The sequence below is a fragment of the Gossypium arboreum genome, chromosome 10 (genome assembly GCF_025698485.1).
Source record: "Gossypium arboreum isolate Shixiya-1 chromosome 10, ASM2569848v2, whole genome shotgun sequence".
NCBI lineage: Eukaryota > Viridiplantae > Streptophyta > Magnoliopsida > Malvales > Malvaceae > Gossypium > Gossypium arboreum.
This window is the reverse complement of record NC_069079.1, coordinates 21,931,779-21,947,867: the sequence shown is the minus strand read 5'-3', so window position 1 is coordinate 21,947,867 and position 16,089 is coordinate 21,931,779. Positions and strand designations below refer to the sequence as shown.

Below are 16,089 nucleotides of genomic sequence, written 5' to 3'. Positions count from 1 at the left end.
TCGGGTTCAGCGATCGGGCTGAGTAAGGGATGTTACAAGAAACACATATAATTGGACTCAATACATGAGAGACTCAAACTAAACCTCATGTAACATATGAGGGGTGACAACCTTAGTAATATATGAGGGCATGTCGCTACCTCATTTATTTTACTTAGAGTTGGATTGTATTTTTTATTAAAACAATATTATTTAATTAGGAATTATTCAAGCATAACTCATGTGCTTTTCTCTATAAGTAGAAATCATCGATTGACCTAATTACACACTTCGTAAACGTCATTATTTTGTCAAAAAGTAGTAGTAATTTTTTTATAAAGAATAAATTTTATTTTCTGGGAATATTGAATAGTTACCAATTTATAGATAGAATTTACTCTCCCATTGAAAGTAAATAAATTGTTGAATTTACTTTCCCATTGAAAGCAAATAAATTATTTTTATTCTGTGACTTGGTTCGTGTTGTCCTAGTCCACACTTAAAGCAATTCATACTTCGAGGATAACGGATAAGGATGCTTAGTTGAAAGTCAATATCAACTTTAGTCCATATCGTACAAAGCTTACGTATATCTCGATTTAGGTTTATTGCTATAAATAACACAATAAGCTCGATTTAAAAAAAATTAAATTTCCGTTGTAACCAAAATAATTATTTTCTCAATTGGATTTTTACAATATTTTCCAAACAAAAGAGCATTACCTTCAATCTATTGACTTCGAACATCCATCCCCCAAATTGTACCTCGTAATCCAGAGTGAATGGAAGACCAATTTGAGAAAGAAGAAACCATTTTGCATATTTAAATTTCAAAGCCCAATATCTCCACTCGAAGAGGTTGACAACAATCCAACCATTTAATAAGAGTAACCTTCCTTAAACCATTCATAGAGCCCTAGATAAAATTTATAACTATTTTCTCTATTTTCACATAGAACCCACTAGGAACGAGTGTTGATTGCATGAAATAGTTTAACACTAGCATAAAGACCGACTTGGCAAGTGTAACTATACCTGCCATTGACAAAGTCTTGGAGTCCCATACATTAATGCGATTATGGACTTATCAATCACAAATTACTATGTTTTCTTTCTCACTCAATCATGAAAGAGGGAAAAGCCAAGGTAAAAGCCCAAATTCGAAATTTGTTGGTACCTTAAGTGAGTACTAGTTAAGGTAGATAGTTCATTGAGGGACAAAAAACCTTCGCCTTTTGGTTGTTGACTTGATGTCTCGAATAATAATAAAATTGATTAATGGCATATTTCAAAAGATTTGCCTTCTCCAAGTTAGCTTATAGAAGAACATTAAATCATCTGCATTAATGAGGACAAAATGCAGTGTGAGATGTCACGAATTAACCCTATTGGAAAAACAACCTCAACTAGTGTATATTTTATAAATTCCCAAATGATACAATCATAAGATTTCTCCAGATCAATTTTGATAACAATCCATCTTGCTCCCGTTTTATTAGTGCGTATCGAGTGAATAACCTCTTAGGTAAAGAATATTGTCTGTAATGTTGTAGGCAGTTACAAAGCTCGTCTAATTTAGGGCAATAAGAGTAACATAATAGACTTCAACCTATTAATAATGACCCTTGTAATAATCTAGTAAACCATTAAATATAGATTAATGGAGTGAAAAAGAGATAGAACCTTTGAACTATTAATTTTTGGGATCAAAACCAACAAGGTTTTGTTCAATAAAGGAATAATTGTTTAACTACTAAACACGTCTTTAACGGCCTGACAGATTGACCTAACAGTAACTGGCCATTATGACTGGAAAACTTAAGAGTGGAATCCATCTAATTAAGAGCCTTTAGGGGTGCCATATTAAAAAGAGCCAATTGAATTTCGTCAGAAGAAATATTGGACTCCAACATCCCAATTATAGGCTCATTAAGCTTCGAAAAATGTCCATAAAGAGGAAACTGACAAATATGGGGTCCATCAACTATGTATAAGGTCTAGAAATAAGAAATAGCCTCAACTTTAATTACATCTAATCATAACACCACCTTTTCGTTAGAGAGTTTGAGAGTGACTATGCATTTTTGCTTTCTTCTTGCCATTGTATGACTATAAACAAATTTATTCCACTTTTTCACAATTCATACAAAATTATGTAAAGTATACGACAATTGAACCTAAAAGCTCTAGTTAAATTTAAAAAAGTTATTAAAGGATTCATACTTGAGTTAACTGTCCACAAACTTTAATAATTTATCACGTTGGGAGTTTAAACTTGAGGGTTATTTAATACAACACTCTTCTTTTTACATCCATCACATGTTAAACAAAGCTAAAAGTGTTACTTAAAACCTAGAACAATTTTTCAAAAATTAAGTAATTTAACATGTAATGTAACCTATTAAACAAGTTATACTCCACTATAAGTCATGATAGAATTCCCGTACTTTCTATAGAATTCATTCTTAGCAAAAATATATTAATAATATTTAATAATATTTTTACCATGCGCTGTAAAATAATTAAAAAGGAATAGAAGTTTCCTGATTTCTCTCCGCAGGGAAAACAAAATTTATTTGACAATCAAATCAATCCATAAATAGAAATACAATAAAATATAATAAATAAAAAATAGGTTGGAAAAGAAAATACAAGTTGTTCTGGTTTTAACTAGGGTTTCCCTTTCAGCCAAACTAATAAAAACTCCATTTTCTCTCGCTCGACAGTCAAAGCTCAACTACAGCTGATTTTTTTTTTTATCTTCTATTTTCCAGGTAACCTTCCTTCTTCCTCCTTAATCTACACTTAGGTCTCCCTCAATTCTTCGCTAACCCTACAACTATTAACTTTTATTTCTATCTTGCTTTTGATTGTTCGCTTATGCTTGAAATTTCTGTCTTTGAATATGAAGTTTTGAATATCCTAGCATAGAATATATGAATAATTTCTTTAAGTTGTATTAGCTTTTTTTTTTTTACAGATGTATGTGCATGCTTTTTTATTTATTTATTAAAATTTTGATGATAATTTTAGATTTGTTATTTCTTAAGTGTGCTTTAGGTATTGTTATTTTCGAAGGTGTTCTGATACTTTTGTTATGGATGTTAGTTACTACATAGGATGCTCTTGTTTCAGAAGATGCAAGCATTGTCGTCTTGCTAATGTGTTGTTTGTTTAATGTTGTTGTGGATGATGCAGAGGTTTGTGAGAAGAAAATAAGCTTTTCACTAACATTTTAACTTGATTTAAACAAGTTGATAAAAAGGTTATGCCCGGTATGGAAAATGAAGGTTCTAACCTCTCACGAGCTGAAGAAATCAAAAACCAAGCTAATGAAGCATTTAAAGGTACCAATGTAATGAGCATGTAAATCTTAGTATCACGGAATTTTATTTTGTTTTATTGAATATTGATTGGGTTAAAGTGTTTGATTCTGCATAGAGAAAGTGCAGAATGTAGATAGTCAAATGCATGTATGAGGATTATGATAGTGATGTTTGCAATTTCGTTGTGTTCAATTGTGCTCAAGCTCTCGATTTTCTTTTATTCAGCACACAAATATGGTCAGGCTATTGACTTGTACACGCAGGCGATAGAGCTAAATAGTCAGAATGCAGTGTACTGGGCCAATCGCTCACTTGCTCACACCAAATTGGAAGAGTATGGTAGTGCCATACAGGATGCTACTAAGGCAATTGAAGTGGATCCTAAATATTCAAAGGCATGCTTTATCTACTGAAGTGATTCAGCCTCTTATGCAGTATATATTTTTGTTCTTGTTCTGATGGTTCTCTAACTTACAGGGTTATTACAGACGAGGTGCAGCTTATCTTGCCATGGGGAAGTTTAAGGAAGCACTAAAGGATTTTCAACAGGTGCTGGGGTTGTAATATTTCAAAAAGATGTTTGTTTCATTGTCTTTGTTTAACTTCTTTCATTCAGAGGTTGCTATTGTCTGTAATTATTTCTCATGAATCTTTTTTACATGTTTTTTAATTCATTAATAATTGTAGCAGGTTTTTGCCCTTCTAATAAATAATTTTAATTTTTTCAGAAACTCTCTTTTCTTTTTCTTTTCCTTTTTATGCCTAGGGCTTGTGCAGAATATTTTTTTCTGTTTAAGACGAGATTAACAAGTTATTTCTCCTTCTAGTATTCGAGATTGTATGGGGTGGTGAGATGTGCTTGGTAACTCTAGATTTGAGATAACTTTACCAGTCTTATCATGTTTTCTATTTTATGAGCTGCATGTATGCATACATTTGCTTTTGAGTGAGAAAACCTTATGATGTTATTTCTTGTTTTACCTGAGATATACTGCCATGTTCCTTTGTAATTAATACACTCATTGCAGATGGATCCACCTTTCTTACATCATCCTGTCTAAGATTGGTCTAGTGAAATTTATGCATAGAGAAGTTACATATGGTTTTTTGGCTGATTTCATTTAAGGACCTGGAGGAGGGTTCTTGATAGTGATGCCTATTTCCATAGATTCAATTTAGAGTTAACTGTCTTTATTCCCCTTGCTTATTTTGCATCTATTGTTGATACCTTATTTTTCCTATCCCATGAAATTCATATAATTGCTCTACATTAACATGTGACATATGGTTTGTGATGTCTGAAATATAATTTCCTCCCTCTGTAATCAGGTCAAAAGGATTTGTCCCAATGATCCTGATGCTACCAAGAAATTAAAGGAGTGTGAGAAAGCGGTAATGAAATTAAAATTTGAAGAAGCGATTTCTGTACCTGAGTCGGAGAGGCGTTCTGTAGCTGACTCCATAGATTACCGCGCCATAAGTATTTTCTTCTTCCCATTATTTCTACCATTTATTTCCAAACTTTATGGTTTTTTTTTTGTCTTCTAGAAATGGTCTTCCACATTAATATGATATTCATTAGGGTTGCTATTTCTTGTTTGCATCTATGGGTGATTGAAAATTTTAATAGGATGTCAAAATATCTACTGGCAGGATGCATATAGTATGTTTCTCTTTTCTTCTAAGAAAAAGGGAACCTGGTTTGTTTGAAATGAAAAATATCATTTAGGAATAATTGTGAATCTTTCTGTGTCATTTGTTGGTATTATTTGTGAGATAATGTGCAGTTAAGCTCTTTTTTTGCTAAGTTTCAGTGCCTTCTGATGTTATCACTTTACCTTTTTATCCTCTTATTGCAACATCATATTTCCTAGGGAGAAACTAAGAAGTGTCCTTTACAAATAAAGCAATGAATTGCCTAACAGTTAGTGCAGTTAAATTTTTTTCAATGCAGCTTGTGACCTAATACTATTTATGTTGTTCAGTCTGGAACGTGTCATCATCTTGGTGATTGATTCACTATGTTATATATATCTGGTATGTGTTATATATTGTGGGAAAATTGAGATAGTAAAAGGTAACTTTACTGAAAAGCTGTTAATTCATATAACCTTCATTGCTAGCCTTATTATCTGTTTATGGATAAGCGATATTTGATAATGTTTTGTTGTATCAGGCTGATTTTTTTTTATATGAAATTGTGGTCTTTTGGTCATATTGATAAAATATGTCATTAACCTGAATCCTCTTGAAATTTATGATCATCGCTCTCCAAGTATCATAGTTTTCCTGATTTACTATAGGTTGTACTTGTGTGATTTATGTTTTGGTAATGTACAGGGAAGGAAATTAGTCATGGGAGAGTTATCTTGTGATGATATCAAGTTATACATGATTAGTTATTTTTTCTTTAATGATAAGTCTTTTTTGTGTGTGGAGGAACTTGCCATATTGTTAATCAACATTTATATTAACATATTGCATCATGATAGGGACGGGTCCCATTTCACTTTCCATGCACGCCCAGCTTCAGTGGCATTTGTGGCAGCACTAGTCACAAATGGTGGGGGCAGCAGTTGCCATAAGTGTGGAAGCAGTAGTGCTAGTGGTTGTAGGGACATGGTGGTGGGGTGAATCCACTGGTAGTGGTGTCTTTACTTAAGAGTTAAATGCTTGACTTAATCTGATAGTTTGAGCTATCAAACTATCAGATTAAGGGTGAATTCACTAAAAAGATGATACATTTCCACTAGGAACTTAGAAAGAATATTAATTGAAAGGGTACCGGCTATCCTGTATTTTCATAAGGCAGGAGGGAGAGATTAAAAATGATCCTAAATGTTAGTAACATACTGGCTGGTTGGCAGTGGATGTTTTCCTTTATAACATCTGTAATATTTTACAGAATAAAATTTGTGCTGATTTTTTTTCTACTTCAGTGTTTAGTTTAGGCAAGAAGTTCTTACACCAATTTGATTAAAGACTAAGCTCAATACCAGTATTAAATGTTCTGTTTAGTTTTGCTCCTTATCTCTCCCTCGTTTTTACTCTGAACCAGTGGTTGGATGATGTGATAGTAGATTATTTGAAAACCTTAGCCCATAATGAACATGGGATTTGATTCCAAGTTGTTCATTTATCTAGCAAGGGGCTTGTCTGCTAGTTATTCCTATATTGTTCCTGACTATTGTTGCATAAGTTCTATAATGTAATAGGGAATAGTTACTGATCTTGAAAAAAATTATAAATTGAATACGGAATTTGAACAATTGAAAAGCTTTCAAAACTATGACATGCTCAATTATCAAAAGATCAATTTTAGGACTTTTAGGATGTATAGGTGCAGTACATATGTCTGAGAGAGTAAGTATTCTATGTACTTTTTACAGTGTGTATAGAATGGGTTTATGTTGAACGAATTTGGAGTTTAATGTAGCAATTCATTCTTGCATCAGAAAGAGGCTAATGCATTATCATTTACTTTCTAATATGTAAGCTGCATATAAGTTTTTAACTTACACTGATTAGCATTCATATAAATACAGATAAAACATTCTGTAAAACTTTGAAAGTAAATTGCTCATCAGTTTTGAAAGCACTGAATATTTTAGCTTGCTCTCTTGAATTGTTGAAAGTATCTTAAAAATGAATGTCTTTTGTGCATTAATGACATTGCTATTTTTTTTTTGTTAAAGAGGTGGAGCCACAATATTTAGGCGCAAAAATAGAGGGAGATGTTGTTACTTTGGACTTTGTTAAGAAAATGATGGATGACTTCAAGAACCAAAAGTGTTTACATAAAAGGTTTGTTTAGTAAATGCAGTTATGGCTTCTGTTCTTGCTAAATTACTAGCTTTTTTGCTAAATAATATTATTGGTACAGATATGCATTCCAGATTGTCTTGCAAATGAGAGAAATGTTGCAGGCTTTGCCCTCTCTTGTAGATATTAATGTTCCTGATGGCTGTCTTTTAACCGTCTGTGGTGACGTGCATGGTCAGGTAATTTCACGCCTTGGTAATCATTATCAAAGCTCTAACTCTAGCAAATGCACATGATTCATATGCTTTTGCCAAATAAGGTAATTAACAGAGTCTAAAGTGGACTTAGTGCACTTTAAGACTTGGTGATGTATATACTGTCGCCATCCGTTAATGTTAGATGCAAGTAGCTATCATGCTTTCTTGATTAACTAAATTTTAGAGCTATGATAATATAGCTAACATTGTGGAATAATTACTATGCTTCATTTTATTGCTTATGCTTTTGCTTTCTTTTAGTTGCTTTTGTCTATTAAAGCGTTATTGTTCCATTTTCTTGTAGTTCTACGATCTGATAAATATTTTTGAGCTTAATGGTCTCCCTTCTGAAGAGAATCCATATCTCTTTAATGGTGACTTTGTTGATAGAGGATCTTTCTCTGTGGAGGTCATCCTCACACTATTTGCATTCAAGTGCATGTGTCCATCAGGTGAACTCTACTTCTGACATTCTCTGCCTCACATTTCCTCCTTGGCCTTTCCATGAATTGCATGGTCCTTTTTTCCTGTTTCTCTCCCCTTGTCCCTTTGCAGATAATTTCAAATATTTTAGATGCATCTTTTTTCTTATTTGTGCTTAAACCAAATTGTCACTGGAGTATTAAGGTGCTTTATTGAGCACTTCTTTTAGGTTATCTCTATCTAAATTGATCTTCATGATCTTGATCGGAGACTCCTATATCAATCTTCTTGATAGGGTACTCCCTAAATTGATGATCTTGATTGGAAGCTCTCTAAACTGATCTTCAGGACTTGTTACCTATTAGTATGATATATATAATCTTGGTTTAACTTTTTTTTTACATCTAACTTGGCAATTTCAGCTATTTACCTTGCTAGAGGGAATCATGAGAGTAAGAGCATGAACAAAATCTACGGTTTTGAGGGCGAGGTCAGGTCCAAGCTGAGTGAGACATTTGTGGAACTCTTTGCGGAAGTATTCTGTTATTTGCCTTTGGCTCATGTAATAAATCAAAAGGTCTTTGTCGTTCATGGAGGCCTTTTCAGTGTTGATGGGGTGAAACTCTCTGACATTAGAGCAATAGATCGATTTTGTGAGCCTCCTGAGGAAGGTAATCTGGAAAACTGTGTTTCTCCTTTACTTCTCCTGAAGATTCTCTTATGCTTGGAACTAGTTCATATATTATGCGTTGACTATTGATTTTTCTTCTGTTTAAAGTTTTGAAACTATGTTGTCAACATTTATTTGTTCATCCACTTTTTTAGTTTGGATATAGATGTTTCTCCACTACAATCCAAATTTTTATCTATATAATATAAAAATTGTGACATAGGTGGTCTGAAATTTTTTTGAAGACACTGATGCCCTTTTTAAGCTTAGATATCCTTTCCACCTTTAGAAAAAATATTCTAGTAAAATTTAGTGATAGAAAATTTTTCTTCTTCTAGATTGAATTGAATGGGAATGAAACTTTTGTTAAGTTTAAAACTCTGTATTACTTTTGCTCTCTATTTCTAATAGTTTTTTAGGATTAAATTATGATTTTACTTTAATTACCGTGTAGTCTACCTAAATAATGATTTTTAATATGAAACTTTGTCATTTGTAATCAGTATAATACTTGATAAATAATCCAATTCACATGTAAAATGCATGTGAAAAAGTAGTCATCTAAAATGGCTCTGCGTGAAGAAGTTGAAACAAATTTAGGAGCAAAGGTAGTGTTAAATAATAATACTACGCTTTTGACTCTCTGTCTCATGGTTCTTTGCTGATTTTGTCAGGGTTGATGTGTGAATTGCTTTGGAGTGATCCACAACCTTACCCAGGACGAGGGCCTAGCAAGAGGGGAGTAGGTCTTTCTTTTGGTGCAGATGTGACAAGGAGATTTTTGCAGGATAACAATCTAGGTATTTATCGGATAGTTTGTGTGTTCGTATATGTGTTTTATATTATTTTATTTTATAGTGAAAAGGTGAGGGGGGAGAAAGAAAGAAATTGATATTGGTGATATTATGCTTAATTGGCAGATTTAATAGTGCGATCTCATGAAGTAAAAGATGAAGGTTATGAGATTGAGCATGATGGTAAACTTATTACTGTTTTCTCTGCACCAAATTACTGTGATCAGGTAATTGAATCTCAAATTTCTACTTCATAATTTTATCCTCGGGTCTTGTGTAATAATCTCATATGGATATTAATGTACGTAAAAAGTTGATTGTGTCTGTCATCTTGCAAGCTTCTTTTTTAGATTAATTTAACTGTTTTTCATTAACAAGTTAGTATCAATTGTTTGCTATAATAAGTTGCATCATCTTTTTGTACCTCTCTTAATCTTGGATCAAGTTGTTTTAGAGAACCAGAAAGATAATGGCAGATTATGGTCAAATATTGAAAAGCAATTGAGGTGGAAGTATGAAGCTTATCAGTCTGGGTTTATTGGTTGGGGATAGCTGCATGCGTATGCTTCTGTTCTTTGAAACCTGCATCATATAGTCATTGTCAAATGCAATGTGTCTTTGTTGTCCGGTGCACATGTTTCTTCATTTTATGGTCATTTTGAAGTACACTGCAATATTGAATGGTTTCAGGCATGTGGTCTTTCACAAGTGCAATATGTGTGTGTCCTCCAGTTCATGAGTTCCTCCATTTTATTCTGTAGTTTACTGTCATTTTCAAACACACTGCAATATTAAATAGTTTCAGGCAGAGTGTGTGGAGCATCAAGTTTCCACTAGTATTTTGGTTATGTTTCTGAAGTTACTCAGATTGTGTGCGAGTGTATGACATGTGTATGCCCATTTTCTTAAGCTTTTTCTTGTATTTGGGGGGACTTGGTGGGGTTATAATCTCGTACCAATGTTTGGATGTGTCGGATATGGGTATTTGAATTAAAATAGAGTCGAAGCAATAGGATATTACTTTTAAGAGTAGTATAATTTGTTATAGAAAATTTAATGTTAGAATTTGGCATGAGATTTGGCCTTTTCCAACTCCACTGCCTCCTCACCTGTGCTCTCCTCCAACACTTACCATCCTTTAGGTCTTTCTTTTGATCATTCTGTTTGAAGTTGAAACAGAATTATTAGGTTGGAAGTTGTATTTATATAATATTTTATAGTCTAATACAATTCATTTAACCGTTTGTTTCAGATGGGTAACAAGGGTGCATTTATTCGGTTCGAAGCCCCTGATTTAAAGCCAAATATTGTTACCTTCTCAGCAGTGGTTAGTAATTTGTGTTGCTTTTATTATTGTTTACGTATTGTTTTCCTACTAGAAAAAGACCGTGAATGAAAGCTTTGACTGACTTGCTTCGATGTCTGATTTGCTGCACAGCCTCACCCTGATGTCAAACCGATGGCTTATGCCAATAACTTTCTCCGAATGTTCCAATAGTGATGCCCTACATCTTTCTCAGTGAGTAGTAATGCTCCAATCTCGTATGAATTAGGTTTTTGCTATAAAATCTCTATACTGCTCTGTAGCTCAATTTATCGCTATACGATGTTTCTCTATTGCTCAGTGGTATGATCGTTTTTTTGGGATACAATGTCTGTTCACGGGTTGATGCTAAGTTTGTTCCTGTCCAGGGGGCAGCTGGCAAAGTGGTAAATGTTGATAACTGCCCGTTATGGTTTTTTATGTTATTGTTTCTTTTTATTTTTAAGAATTTCAGGCTTGGGGTTTTAATCTAATCCAATCCAAAGGCCAGTTCAAGTTGGGCAAAAAAGCCAGTAAAAGATTAAAAAAAAGAAAAAGATAAAGAAAGAAGACACCTCCTGGTATTGGCAAAGATTCCGCTGGTAGCGTTGTAACATAGACAACTCGCTGTTTTTGTATACATGTGTCCTAAAATACTTCGAAAATTTTCAATAAATTTGTGTAGTTTTTCTTGTTGAATCCCTTGGCTGCTGTTTTCTTCTTAATTAGAAAGTTTCCTAAATGATACTTAACCAAGTTTAACAGATATTTAAATAGCCTTCTAATATTTGTCCAATCAAGTTGGTTTATGTTAGTTCATTTATTTCAATGTTATCTGTGTAATATTCCATAATTGTGCATCTATTTTCTTAAATTTTAATTATCTTTTAATGTTATTATTATATTATATAATTTTTGTTTGGCATAAGTTACATAGCAGAGTTTTTCTTTTTAATCTTTATGAAACAAATATTTGGTATATTGTTAGTAGAGTTTTTCTGTTATTTAAGTATAGTATAGTCATGGCGTTAAGAGTGTTTTATCAAAAGTGAAATTAATATAGTGATATCTTTCAAAATTTCTACTTGAATTATTTATTATTTATTAATTGAAGTTGAATAAACTAAAAAATGTTCTTTTATAATTAAATGTTTTAATTAAATAAATATATCTTAATTTGGGTTGACTTAAGAAGAGAATTAAGAATCAAAGTTAGATGGCAAGTATGCTTTGTGAGTTATATTGTGCAGGATCCAATAAATGGCAATCACAGAGCGTACTTTCAAGATTTAAGAATCATTCAAGAAATTTATAATTTTTTTTATTCTTGCTTAAACCCAGAAAAGAAAGGAAAGAGTTTAGAACGTCATAGTATAAGAAAACACATTGAAGTAGATAAGAACAGACAAATATAATTATAGTACAAATGAAATACATTGCCTTTTATAGGCAAAGGAGATAGACAAATATAATTATAGTACAAACTAGATAAGAACAGACAAACACAGTTACAGTGCAAACTAATAATGCACTAATATAGTACATACTCATTACTTATAAAGGAAAAGCAATAAAGCAAATTATTCTTTTGTTCTTCAAGTGGCAAGATGCTTTAACTGTTAGCATTCAAATGAGGAAATTGTGCAGAGCTTTCACTGTTGCTATCATTATCTTTACACATATCCTCATAATTAGCATATTGAACTGAATTATTATAGAGTTTTATCCTTTCAATCTCAACTTCTGCCACATAGGATATTTTTGGAACCATTTAGTGGAATCTGGAATATCATCTTTATATTCTTGAAGTGCTTGAAGAAGTTGTTGATAATAAGGGCCATTTGACACAATATTCCATGGAGCATCAATATGTGGAGGAGGTCAAATTTCAAATGGGATAACTCGATTAAGCTGGAAAAGATATTCTGCAGGTTTCTGTATTCATTATCAGAGTGCCTAACTTCATCTGAATAGATTCTATGAATCCAAACTGTTAGAAAGGAACCTAGCTGTGTAGCTCGTCCACACTGCACGAAATATTGTGGTTTGTAGAAAATGATTACAGCTTCATGTCCAGTAGTTCTCATTTGTTCATTTGTAATCATGTTCAACCATTTGTCAAGAGGATGGAACCAGCTTAAGAATGTGAAAAAATTTTGGTATTCAAGCTGGATATTTTCATGAACTGTATTGCGCAGGAAATATTTGATGTCTGAAGCAGATAATCGAATGGCTACATGGTAAAGATGTATTTCATCTTGTAAGGGTATCGAGTTTCCATCTAATAAAATTTCCAGTGTGTTTTCTTATACTATGGCTTTCTAAACTCTTTCCTTTATTTTCTGGGTTTAAGCAAGGATAAGAAGAATCATGAATTTCATTAATGATTCTTAAGCTTTGAAAGTATGCTCTGTGCTTGCCATTTATTGGATCCTGCACAACAAAACTCAGACTTAGATCTAAGATACTAGTTTGTTTTGATTCAAAAAGATATTTTGAATTAAGGTTTTATAGCTAAAAGGCAGTGCCTGTTAAATGACCATGAAAATGTCCGTATTTTGGCATAGCATACCTGCTATCTAACTTTGATTTTTAATTCTCTTCTTGGGTTAACCCCAATTAGTATCAGAGCCATGTTTTTTCTTAATAATTTATGATTTTCCTCTTGTTCAAGCATATGCTCAAAAAAGAAGTTTTACTAAAAATGTCAGAAAACTCTTTATTCAGTCTATCTGTTTCCAAAGCTCCTATCTTCATGCCTAACTTTCCGCTAAAATCCCATTCTGCTAAGAAAATTTCTTACCTGTATGAAGCGACTTAAGAGAAGAAGAAAAAGTTCAAGAATATGCTTAAGCCTTTGAATTTGACAATTATCTAATCACGGGTGATTCAACTGAAAAGTTTGTCAATTTAAAGATCCCTCCAAAATTCCCAAAAGAATGGTTTGATGCAGGATACACTCACATCCACTTTGGAGCTATACGTTTAGCCTTGAATTATCATGGAACAGAAGGTAGACCGGCAGTTGCCCGAATTGCCTTGCTGGATTCCGAATACCTTAAGTACCAAGATGCCTGTATTACGACAATAGAAGCTACTCTAAATTCTGGGCTGGTTATGGTCACACTTTTCCCCAATTTCACCATGTATTTACATGATCCAAATCTAACGATAGCCTTAAAAGTTCAGATCCAGATTGGCGGTGCCCCTCAAGTTGCTTCAGTAATTATAACAACTTTACATTACCAGATTGTATATAGGGTTCAAGATCATGGTTTTAATCTCTCAAAGTATGGTACCAGTAACTTTCTTCTTATTTCGGTCAATACACAGGACCAACTCCACTGTATTCATGTTCCAAGACAAATCCCAAAGGCAAAACTGATAAAATTACTGCCTAAAAGATGGATTACAAATTATGAGAAGCTCCATGAGCATAATCAGCCAATACAATCCACAAAGAGCCAGATCACTTTCAGAAGGAATGGAACTATAGAAATTAAATTTGATCAAAGTCACTTGTAGAACCCTGAAACGCCTTCTGTGTTTCCCACAATGTTAATGATGCAACCAGTACCAGACCCAGAGGAAGGAGATAATCCAAGACTGTTGCTGTGGACCCTGTGAACCAGGTCCAGAAAGAAAGCTTACTGAAAGCTTTACTGCTGATGGGAAACCACACTATATGTTCAGAGATCCCAAAACAGGACATTGTCCATGGGCTCTTAACTGTACGTGTGAGTTATGTGCATATGATCGCTTTGATGGCTGGATAGATAGCATGGATCATAACGAATCTAAATCTGGTAAAAAGAAGACAAAATGAAAATCCTCTCAGTCTGAGTTTTACAAAAGATACATGAATGGAGACCCTTCCATTGGCCATTTAGGAGAAGACAATGGTAAATTCCTTTACCTTGTTGATTACTCTGCAAAAATTCCTCAACCAATCCCGATATTACTAGCTGACCCAAACCCACCAGCTCCTTCAAAACCTTCGTTTCCTCCTGCACTTAAAAAAGTTATAACTCTAAACAAAAACCTTTTCCCTTCGCTGTTCTATATCCAAATTCGTAAATGGGTTCAAAAGAATCCAGTTCCTGAAACTACACAAATCCCTATGCCCACCTCAGTATGTATGTATCATTCTATAGATACATCATATGAACAAGAATTTCCACCTTTACAAGAATGTACCCAATAGGGGTTACACATACCCCTAAAATTCCTTCCAAACTTCAGGCTGATGACTCAGGCAAACCCACAAAAATTAGTGCTATAGAAGTTGCCCTAAACTAGCAACTGAAAATGCCATAGCACAGAACAGGGCTATCAAGAAACTAGATTCTAAAGTCTCCAATTTGGATTCAAAAGTCTCAATGGTGGAAGCTAAGCTTAATGATAACTCCAAGATGGTAAAAGACTTAATTTCCCTTCTATAGAAATGCTTAAAAGAAGTTGTTAGAGAAACGACTACTCTAGGACAAGATTTCTTTTTCTATATCACACAAAAGGATAAGAAATTCAAAGGCTGAAACATCAGATTAAAATTTTGAAGGAAATAGGAAAAATTCCTCTGCCAGAAATAAGTCCTAGAGAGAACAGTCCTCCATCAGACGGAGCTTTCATTAAGTTTCCTGCAGTCCCTGAAAAGAAAAAACCAAGTTTCCATGAACTTCATATGTAGATAAAAAAGAAAATGGAGAAAGAAAAGAAAGAAGCTGAAACAAAGAAGATTCAGGAGGAAGAATCTTCCCAGCATGACTCCAAACAATTAGGAAAGAGACCCATAATTGAAGATTCGCCCCCACCTTCTCTTCCCCCGAAGCAAACTTCCAAATCTTTGATGACACAACACCAGAAGAATCCTTTATCATCATTTTTAAAACATTGTTAAGACAATCTGGTACCAGGAATTTTAGCTATTCAGCTTGTAAGAGGCCCAATTTGCCCGGCCCATAAAAAACCAAAAACCCAAAAATAAAATAATAAAATTAAACAGAAATAAATAATAAACCAAATTATTTATGAGTCCAATGTCCATTTACAAAATTTCGGGCCTAAATTAAACTAAACCCAAACCTATTGATTTACACCTAACCTAATTACATAGAACAACCAAAAAAAAAAAAAATTACACCCAAAACCCCTTAACCCAATTCATAAATGGCCCAAAGAAGACCAATAACCTGAGAACATAAGGGCCGTTTCTGGAATACGCTAGAGCAGCGCCAGAGGGTCGGGCTCCCACGAGAGGCTTCCCACGCACGGTCTCCACGTCACCAGGGCCTCTTCCTCCGTATAGTTACTCCTGCAACAGGATACACGAGAAGCAGCAATAACAGAATACAATAGCAAAAAAGAAAAGAAAAAAAAGAAAAGGAAAATAGATTTCCTGTATTTTTAATTCTTATTTTCCTGGCTATAAAAAGCCATTGTTTGTACTCTAAAAATTTACGCACATTGAATATCAAAAAAGGAGAATCAAAAAGTTATCAAAAGGTGATTTCATATTCTGTTTATTCTTTTCTTTTTTTTTTCTTTCGATTTGCTTGCAATCTTTTGCATGAAAAAA

The 16,089-nt window shown here is 33.5% G+C and overlaps 1 protein-coding gene and 1 long non-coding RNA gene across 7 annotated transcripts; one reads left to right on the top strand and one right to left on the bottom strand.

Annotated features, from left to right (window-relative positions):
* Positions 1-2,568: 2,568 nt before the first annotated feature.
* Positions 2,569-11,213, top strand: LOC108489308 (serine/threonine-protein phosphatase 5-like). Of its 6 annotated transcripts, none has more exons than XM_017793756.2 (14): positions 2,569-2,753; positions 3,178-3,326; positions 3,531-3,700; positions 3,783-3,854; positions 4,635-4,785; positions 7,001-7,109; positions 7,189-7,306; positions 7,629-7,776; positions 8,170-8,418; positions 9,092-9,217; positions 9,338-9,438; positions 10,464-10,538; positions 10,650-10,730; positions 10,990-11,213. In XM_017793756.2, the coding sequence occupies exons 2-13, from the start codon at positions 3,248-3,250 to the stop codon at positions 10,707-10,709; spliced, it is 1,458 nt and encodes a 485-aa protein (XP_017649245.1). In that variant the 5' UTR covers positions 2,569-2,753; positions 3,178-3,247; the 3' UTR covers positions 10,710-10,730; positions 10,990-11,213. The 6 variants fall into 6 exon arrangements, with proteins under 6 accessions (XP_017649245.1, XP_017649243.1, XP_052875826.1 ...); XM_017793754.2 differs by having other exon boundaries at positions 2,571-2,753; positions 10,982-11,213; XM_017793755.2 differs by having other exon boundaries at positions 2,574-2,753; positions 10,904-11,213.
* Positions 11,214-12,695: 1,482 nt separating this feature from the next.
* On the bottom strand, positions 12,696-15,820 carry LOC108487605 (uncharacterized). Its single transcript, XR_001871691.2, has 4 exons — positions 15,326-15,820; positions 14,431-15,160; positions 13,479-14,317; positions 12,696-12,947 (listed from the first exon to the last, which is right to left on the bottom strand). It is a non-coding gene; the product is annotated as an uncharacterized LOC108487605 (long non-coding RNA).
* Positions 15,821-16,089: the final 269 nt, after the last annotated feature.

Excerpts from the sequence above, each read along its gene's own strand:
- LOC108489308 (XM_017793756.2), top strand. The coding sequence starts at position 3,248 with ATGCCCGGTATGGAAAATGAAGGTTCTAACCTCTCACGAGCTGAAGAA. Across the intron at positions 3,327-3,530 it reads AGCTAATGAAGCATTTAAAG|CACACAAATATGGTCAGGCT; the intron begins GTACCAATGTAA and ends TCTTTTATTCAG. Across the intron at positions 3,855-4,634 it reads CACTAAAGGATTTTCAACAG|GTCAAAAGGATTTGTCCCAA; the intron begins GTGCTGGGGTTG and ends CTCTGTAATCAG.